An 8,893-nucleotide genomic window follows, 5' to 3' on the forward strand; every position below is an offset into this window, starting at 1 on the left:
AATTAATTGTCTGAGTATTATTAAGCATTAATAATACTTGATATATCTCATAATAATAGCCCAAATAATTATTTTAAGGACCTAATAACATTCCTATAATTATTTGAAAGCTATATTAAAAATTGCATAAGCGTAGCATACTTACAGCGAATTTTATCGAAAACCGGGACTTAATTGGAGCAGCGTTTCGAAACCGAAAAACTCCTTTTTCTCGGGACTCCGGGAGCCTCGGGGCTTCCTTAGGGTGCTAGGGGTTTAACTAGGGCTTAGGGGTGGTTTGGAACCTTAGAGAGAGAAAGAAACTAGAGAGAGAATGAGAAATGGTGTGAAAAATGAGGGCACCTTCGGCCCCCTTTTATAGGCACGAGGGCCTCGGATACGCGGCGCGTCTAGCAGCGCTACGCGGGGCGTAGCTCGGAGGTGGCTGCCAGCTCGCAACAGCTGGCTCGCACTCGGACTCGGACGGATAAGGCCGAAGGTACGCGGGGCGTACCGGACCTCATACGCGGGGCGTAATGCGAGTCGTCGTGGCGCGATCCGGAGCGAAGCCTTGGTCAGCAAGCAACGGCTCAGAAGCGGCCACGTCATCATCTTTGCAACAGGTTTCGCATTTTCGAGTCCTAACTTCAAAAATTCGTAACTTTCGCATACGAGCTCCGTTTTTAACGTTCTTTATATCCACGCGAAGGTGGGAACATACTCTACAACTTTCGTTTAGACTTCGTTGGCTAATTTTGACTCGATTTTAAATTTTATTTTATCAACGGGTCGGGATAGGATTGGTCTGTTAAATCCTCATAACTTCTTCATCCGACATCCATTTTTGCCCATCTTTTTCTCGTTACGTTACTCTTAACGAGATCTTCGATTCTCGTTTAGGTCGTGTCGGCTAAAAACCGCTCGATCAAACATTTGAATTTCGGGCAGTACACTGCTAGTCCGAAACTTCGAAAAATCGTAACTTCTTCATACGGAGTCAGATTTGGGCGTTCTTTTTATCGATGTTCTTAGTTTAACATATTCTACGACTTTTGTTTATATTTCTAAGGCTAAAAAGTCTTCTATCGTAAATTCACTATTTTATGTTTTCCGGTGCCGTGTCGGTTTTGCCGTAAAACTTCGGCTGGTCATAACTTCTTCGTTATAGCTCGGATTTCGGCGTTCTTTATATGTACGGAAACCTTGAGACATATTCTACAACTTTATGTAGAGATATCGGGATTATCTCACACTTTAATTTTGACGCTCATTTTTATTCTTTATTAATTATACATTTATAATTAAACAATAAACACACAATCACACATAATTCACATAATACTCAAATATTTCATATTTATTACTTCAAAAAGAGTTACAATAGTTGACCTAGACTATTACATTGACAAAAATGCTTAGCCCTGAAAACCCGGGCGTTACATTATGAACTGTTGAAGAAGACTTGTGGAAGAAGCAGTTAACACAATATCATCAACATAAAGAATAAGGTAGTCAATATGTACTCCCCGTCTGTAAATGAAAAGGGAGGAATCAGATTTGTTGTTGATGAATCCAAACCGAGTGATAAACTGAGCAAATCTATGGTACCACGTTCTTAGGGACTGTTTAAGACCATAAAGCGATTTCTGTAAAAGACAAACATGATTAGGAAGTGACGAGTTTCGAAAACCAGACGGGCTCCTGATGGTGACCGTAAAAAAACACATTCTTCACATCTAGCTGATGAATAGGCCAGTGATGGGAGACAACAAGACTGAGAACAATCCTAATAGTAGCTAGTTTAACAACCGGACTAAAGGTTTCATCACAGTCAATACACAGGCGTTGACTACGACTGTTTGCAACCAAACGTGCCTTGTATCGAGCTAAAGATCAATATGCATTAAGTTTCTTTTTGAACAACCAAATATAATTAACCACATTAGCATTAGAAGGTCGAGGTACAAGTACCCAAGTTCCGTTAGAAGTAAGTGCATCATATTCATCTTTCATGGCATTTAATCAGTTAGGGTCTTGAAAGGCTTGAGAGTAGTTGAGAGGAATAGGAAATGAGGAAATGGTGTCAGTGTAAATATTGAGATGATCAACGGGTTTATGTATTCCTTGTATGACACGAGTAACCATGGAATGGGTGCCTGTGGAATGAGAGGGTGGAGGCCGAGGGGAAACTGGGGTGGTAGGAGGAGGCTGAGATGAAGAAATAGGATGAGGAAGAGTGTTGGATGATATCGAGGAGGAGGAAGGCTCCAGTGTGGAACTAATGTCACCAAAAGAAGTGTTGGTGTTGGCGTTGACAAAAAGGTCGGGATGAAGAGTGTCAATGGTTGGAGAATAGTGATATGATGTGGTATGGTGAAAGGGTTTTGGAGGGGTGTTTGGGTCATTAAATAAGTTGTGAGAGTCAGGAACATAAGGGAAATCATATGATGGGGATTCATTCGGAGTCATAGACCCGAAAGGAAAATTTGTTTCATCGAAGGTGACATGTCGGGAGATAATAATTTGTCTGGTATGAAGGTTAAGACAACGGAAGCCTTTGTGTTTGGAGGGATAACCAAGAAAGATGCACGGAACAGAACGATGTTCAAGTTTATTGGTATTAGGTAGGTGTGGGTAGCATAGAAAACCAAACACACGGAGATGAGAATACATATGCTTAGTATGAAAGAGTTTTCGATAAGGGGTATCGTTGTGAAGGCTAGTAGATGGTAGGATGTTTAAAAGATGTGTGGCCATGTGGAGAGCTTCCACCCAATATGTAGGCGGAAGATGGGCTTGAAACAAGAGGGTACGTATCATATTCTGTAGAGTACGAAACATGCATTCTAATTTTCCATTTTTTTGTGAAGTGTAAGGGCATGAGAAACGCATGTGTATACCGTTACAGTCACATAGTTGATGAAATTGAGCATTGTTGTACTCTTTACCATTATCACATTGAAATGTTGTATGACATTGATTTTGAACATATGCACGAAAGTGAAGGAATTTAGAGAATACATCAGATTTTAATCTAAGAGGATAAACTCATACAAAATGAGAAAATTGATCAAGAAAAATAACATAATATTTTATTCCACTGTGACTTTGTAATGGTAAAGTCCACACATCAAAATGAACGACTTGAAATGGAAACGAAGCATGAGTTTTTGATAACTGAAATGACAAAAAAATATGCTTGCCAAGTTGACAAGCATGACAAACTAAAGGATAATTTTTTTTATTACATGAAATATAATTGCTAGAAATTAAATGTTTGAACACGGGTTGACCGGGGTGACCAAGTCGTTGGTGCCACAAAGAAGAGCTGATACTGAGAAGGGTTTGAGGAGTGGTGATGGACACCGGATAGAGATCACTCTTGCTATCACATCGAAGGAGGATGCATTTGGTGCGAAAATCCTTCACAGAAAAACCAAACTCGTCAAATTCAATAGAACATTTGTTATCACGAGTGAACTGGTGCACATAAATAAGATTTTTAATAATTTGTGGTGTAACAATAATATTTTTTAGGACAAGAGTACAAAAATGATTTAAATAAATATGAGATTGAGCAAGTTTAGTGACCGGAATACGAGATCCATCGCCGACTAACACCGATAAATTTGAATTGTTGCACATATTGCTAAAAGACTTGAGAGTACCTGAATCAGCATGAAGGTGCGCGGTTGCTCGGGTGTCCATGTACTAATCTGCATTGCCCGGATCTTGAAGGGTCATAGTATTGAACGATTGTTGTACGGTAGTCGGTTGATCCATATTATTCGAGTAATGAAACCAATTATTGGGTTGATTAGTGGGTTGTTGTGCAATGGATAAAAAAACATGTTGTTGGGCTGAAGCTGGATTCGAAGTGGGCCAATGCTGAGGGAAAGAAGAAGTTGAACTATTGGGCCATTGAGCCTGATGGGTCGGTGGTTGTGGCAGCAGCCCACGTTGTTGCTGTTGACTTTGCGTCGTCGACCAAGGGTAAGAGGCGCCCCCTCCCCAATTGTTTGGACCGTAACTAAAACCATCGGCCTCGCCTATATCTTGTCGTCTGCCACTTCTGCCACCATTCCGACCACCTCTGCTGTCACCTCGGTGATTTCGACCTCGCTGATTTTGGTGCTCTGTTGCGAGAACAATACGTGACGATGCATTATCTTGGTGTGAAGCGTGAAATTGGCAGTCTTTAAGCATGGATCGTTCTTCAAGTGAGTGCATTTCAAGGAAAGTGGGAAACGGCTTCTAGTGTCTGATGGTGGTGACGACGTGAGCAAATTTCTGAGATAAGCCATTGATGGCATAAATGACAAGGTTTCTTTCAGGTACCGGGGAGCCAATGTTAGTAAAAAGGTCGGAGATGGACTTGATGTGAGTACAATACTCCATAACTGAAGAATCTCCAATGGTGATGGTACGAAGTTCATCATCTAATTCCATAGCTTTTGTTTCTTTATTCTCATGAAATAAATCTTCAATGGTCTTACATACATCTGTTGTTGTGGCATTGGGTCTGAGGATAGACCGGATAATAGGTTGAATGAGAGTGCCATATAACCATTGTTTGACAATATTGTCAACTGTCTCCCATTGTGAATCATCTTCAATCTTAGAAGTGTCACCAAGATGTCCATAGACTTTGTATCCAATGCAGTGAGTTTTAATTAAAAAGTTCTTTCCATGAGTTTACATTAGCAATATTGATGTAACAACCACCAATAGGTCAAACAACTTATCTGTATCACATTGTCACAAAGATGAAAGATGACTAAACTAACGTTGATGCAATTCTTTATTTAGGGAACGTGGTGTTTAAACCAGGGAAAGAACATGATTCATCAGATGTGAAGGATGAAAAATGAAAAATCGAATTTTCATTGACAGACACCTGCCATGCTTTTGAAATGTGATTTGAAAATTTTACTGAAAACTTTGTGCACACGTTCTATTTAGATTCGTGAAGGGACTATAGTAAGTAAAGGTTGTTGATTGTGATGTTGTAAACTTGTAATTGCGAGCCGTGATACTTTAGCGAAGACCGTTTATGGTGGGTTTTTTGATTGGTTTGTTACAAGCTTTAATCTTTTTACTTTCTTCATTAATTTTCCTATATTTTTATGACATTATGTGGTTTATCTCTTTTTCATTTAACAAGTATCTTTCCTAAATTGTTTTTATTGAAAAAATGTAATTTATGTTAATAATAGTTTTTTGGAATCATATTTAATTTATAAATGGAATAGTAAAGCGTGTAAATGCATTTTTTTTAGATGACATACCTTAAAAAACAATTTTAAAAAAAAAAAAATACGTCCGGGTGTATCTCCTAGTTTTTATTAAAAATGGCTATTTAAAGCCACATGTATGTCAGTTCTAAGGTGTTGTCTTATTTGTCCACCTAAATATAATCATTCTATTCTAGGTGTGAAACTCATGTATTACATGAGTTATTTAAAAAAAAAAAAAAAATTTAACAATTTTAAAGGTTTGAATTTATAAGAAAAATGAGAAAAATTTTGAATTATTAAAATTAATGAGACTTTAATTTATTTAATACATTACATATATACACCATTTTTAATAAATACCTTATATATATTACCTTACATATTAAATGTGAAATATTAATTTAATAAAATGAAAAATACAATAAAATGACAAATGGAAAATAGAAAATTTAAAAATTTTAAAAAATATCATATATCCAAATAAATAAGAAAATGACATTTATCAAAAAAAAATTCATTTATTAGAGTACATAAGAATCAGTTTATTGGATGATGATACCCAATAGAGATATTAAATATCCAATAGGAAATCTAGAGTTACAATAACCAACAATAAGTAGCCTTAGACAAGAATTAGAAAGTGATTTTCTCACATATGTTGTTGATTTTGAACCAACGAGAACTCGGTAAAAAATGCGAAACAAATTTCTCAGATTCTACCATCGATTTTTAAGGGTGCGATACTTTGATTTGTTCATGTCTCAAGTGTTGAACTGGAGGAAAGGAATCATATGATACTTTTAGTCATTTTCGATAAACTCCAAAGTTAAACCATTTGACTTATTGGGTAACAACTAAAGATCATCGAATTTAGAATTTCAAATGTGATAGGATAAGATCGGCTTCCGTTCCAACTACCCCATATACGATCTTATATAAAAAACGATACTAATATTTTGAAATGTGGGATCTTATGATCCGATACAAAAACTTTTGAAATACTAATTAATGTTTTAGAATAAACTATCTTAAAAGGTTAAATGTAATAAACAAAAATGTAGTGTTAGTGTGTTACCATATCTCGTTCTATGAAACTTTTGTCATTGTTTTCTTAACTTATTCCAAGCGATTAATATATCCTTTTTTTTTACCATGATTCGTACATTTCTATGCATTTTGTTTTCCTTCACGTCTTTACGTGTTCGTCTCTACTCTCTATGCCAACAAGAAGCACATCATGTTTTCATAACAAACGATCTTTAAATCCTCTGCAAAAAACCCTAATCTGATCTCAAAGATGACAAGCCGCCGGGAAGAAGATCACACCCACGACCACTTCTTCAAACTCATTCTAATCGGCGACTCCCATGTCGGAAAATCCAACTTACTCTCCAGATTCTGCGACAACAAATTCACCCTCGAGTTCAACTCCACCATCGGAGTCGAATTCGCCACCAAAACCCTCCACATCGACGGAAAGCACATCATGGTTCAAATCTGGGACACTTCCGGCCACAAGAAAGTTCGAGCCATCACCGACGCCTACTACCGTGGCGCAACCGGTGCACTCCTGGTCTACGATGTTACTAAACACATCACATTTGTAAACATACAACGATGGTTAGCAGATTTGAGGAACCATGCAGATCCGAATATGGTTTTGACGTTGATCGGGAATAAATCCGATGTTAGACACTCGGTTACTGTTTTGACGGAGGTCGGAAAGTCATTTGCTGAGAAAGAATCTTTGTATTTTATTGAGACATCTGCTTTGAGAGATACGAATGTGGAGAAAGCGTTTACTGAAGTTGTTGATCGAATGTATCAGACTCAAATTTGTAGGACGAAAGCTATGGAAGTTCAAGAAACAACGTCGCTTTCTAGAAGTAAGAACCATTTTTGTCATAATTACTATTGCAACAATGGTTTGGAGTGTTCGTGAATAGAATGATTTGGGTTATTGCAGGTGTATCTATATCAAGTGGAAACAACGAACCCGCACACTACAAACTGAAGCTCGAGTCATTCTCTCTTTTGTTTGAAGCTGGAATAGTAAAGTATGAATCCGATGTTTTTGAAGCTAGCGGATACAAATGGTTAGTTTTTCTTTCTCATTGAATTATATGATTGTATATAAGTGGATGGACAATTTTATATGTTGATAATAGTAGTCCCTAGAGACTATATATAAATACAATGATTATATAATGAGATATTCGAGGATCAAAATTTTCAGGAAACTAGAACTATATCCAAAAGGAAACGAGGAAGAATACATAAAAGACCACATTTCTCTTTATCTTGTCATATGTGACACACAAAGTCTTGAAAGAGGGTGGGAGGTTTATGTGTACTTCAAAATCTTGATTTACGATCATATACGCCACAACTATCTAACCATTCAAGGTACAAGGTTTGTACTTTGAGACCAAACAATGGGGTTTTAGGGTTTATGTTGTTGTATATGGTTATAGGTGGGGATGGGAAACGTACGAGGTTCCATGAGAAGAAAACGAGATGGGGCTTCAGGAAACTCATGTCACTAGAGTCGTTTAAGGAGGCTGAAAACGGTTACCTTTTTGGGGATTCATGTGAGTTTGGAGCCGAGGTTTTTGTTGTCCCAAAATATGCGCAAAAAGATCAATGTTTGTCGATGATCAAGCCCCCAACAACTATGAATACACACATTTGGACAATTGCTAATTTTTCGGCTTTAAAAGATGAAGCGTTGTACTCTGAGGATTTCAAAGTTGGCCAAGTGAAATGGTACGTGCGTTTCTTTTGATAACTCGTTAGTTTTTGCTCTGATACATAATGTCATTGTTGATTTGAATATGTGTGAAACAGGAAATTGTCGTTGTATCCTAAAGGATCCAAAACAGGAAAAAACACAAATCTTTCAATCTTTCTAAGACCACATGATGTTGGATCTGGTTCTGGTTCTGGTTCTGGATCGGATGAGTGGAGAGTTTATGCAAAATTCAAGATTCGGGTAAAAACCCATGAATTCAGCGGTACCCATGAAAGTAAAGGTATAAGATCATACATAAACTCCTCTCATTTGAAGCTAAAACTTCATTTTTCGTCACTAAATCTTGTTGATGTTGCTATTTGTATATATGTATTCTTTTCTTGATGGAGTCTATACATTGCAGAAGCTGACCATTGGTTTTGCAAAACGTCGGATGGTTGGGGGTTCCCTTGTTTTATGCTGTTAAGCGATCTTCATGACTCCAAAAAGGGCTTCTTGTGGAACGACACTTTGGTTGTTGAAGCACAAATCTTAATTGTGGGTATCCTAAAAAATCTCGTCTAAATTAAGTTGTATACAATTATCTAGCAATTTGAGTTCCAGTCTCGTTTTTCGTTTCTAAGGATGTAATACAAATGGTAAATATTTCATTTGTTGAGTATGTTTTTTATTATTTTCGAACGTATTTATAATTTCATGAATATATGGACATTTATGTGGATTATACTCGTACATTTTTTGTTTGTAACATTGTTTTGAATGTCAAAATATAGAGGTTAGCACTTAGCAAAAACAAAACCTCAAACTAAAAAAAACTGCAAAAAAAGACCGGAAGAACAAAACTAAACGTACAACCAATGTTGCAATTTTAATTTTTCAAAAACCGTAATTTTCCGATGCAGTTGCGGTTTTATGCCGTCTAACT

The 8,893-nt window shown here is 37.0% G+C and overlaps 1 protein-coding gene across 1 annotated transcript; it reads left to right on the forward strand.

The window, feature by feature from the left end:
• Positions 1-6,425: 6,425 nt before the first annotated feature.
• Positions 6,426-8,601, forward strand: LOC145005155 (uncharacterized). Its single transcript, XM_078964206.1, has 6 exons — positions 6,426-7,102; positions 7,183-7,312; positions 7,453-7,622; positions 7,691-7,982; positions 8,064-8,248; positions 8,372-8,601. Exons 1-6 carry the CDS (start codon positions 6,514-6,516, stop codon positions 8,530-8,532), a joined length of 1,527 nt encoding a protein of 508 aa, XP_078820332.1. The 5' UTR covers positions 6,426-6,513; the 3' UTR covers positions 8,533-8,601.
• Positions 8,602-8,893: the final 292 nt, after the last annotated feature.

The sequence above is a fragment of the Lactuca saligna genome, chromosome 7 (assembly GCF_052625555.1).
Source record: "Lactuca saligna cultivar CGN05327 chromosome 7, ASM5262555v1, whole genome shotgun sequence".
NCBI classification, from domain to species: Eukaryota; Viridiplantae; Streptophyta; class Magnoliopsida; order Asterales; family Asteraceae; genus Lactuca; species Lactuca saligna.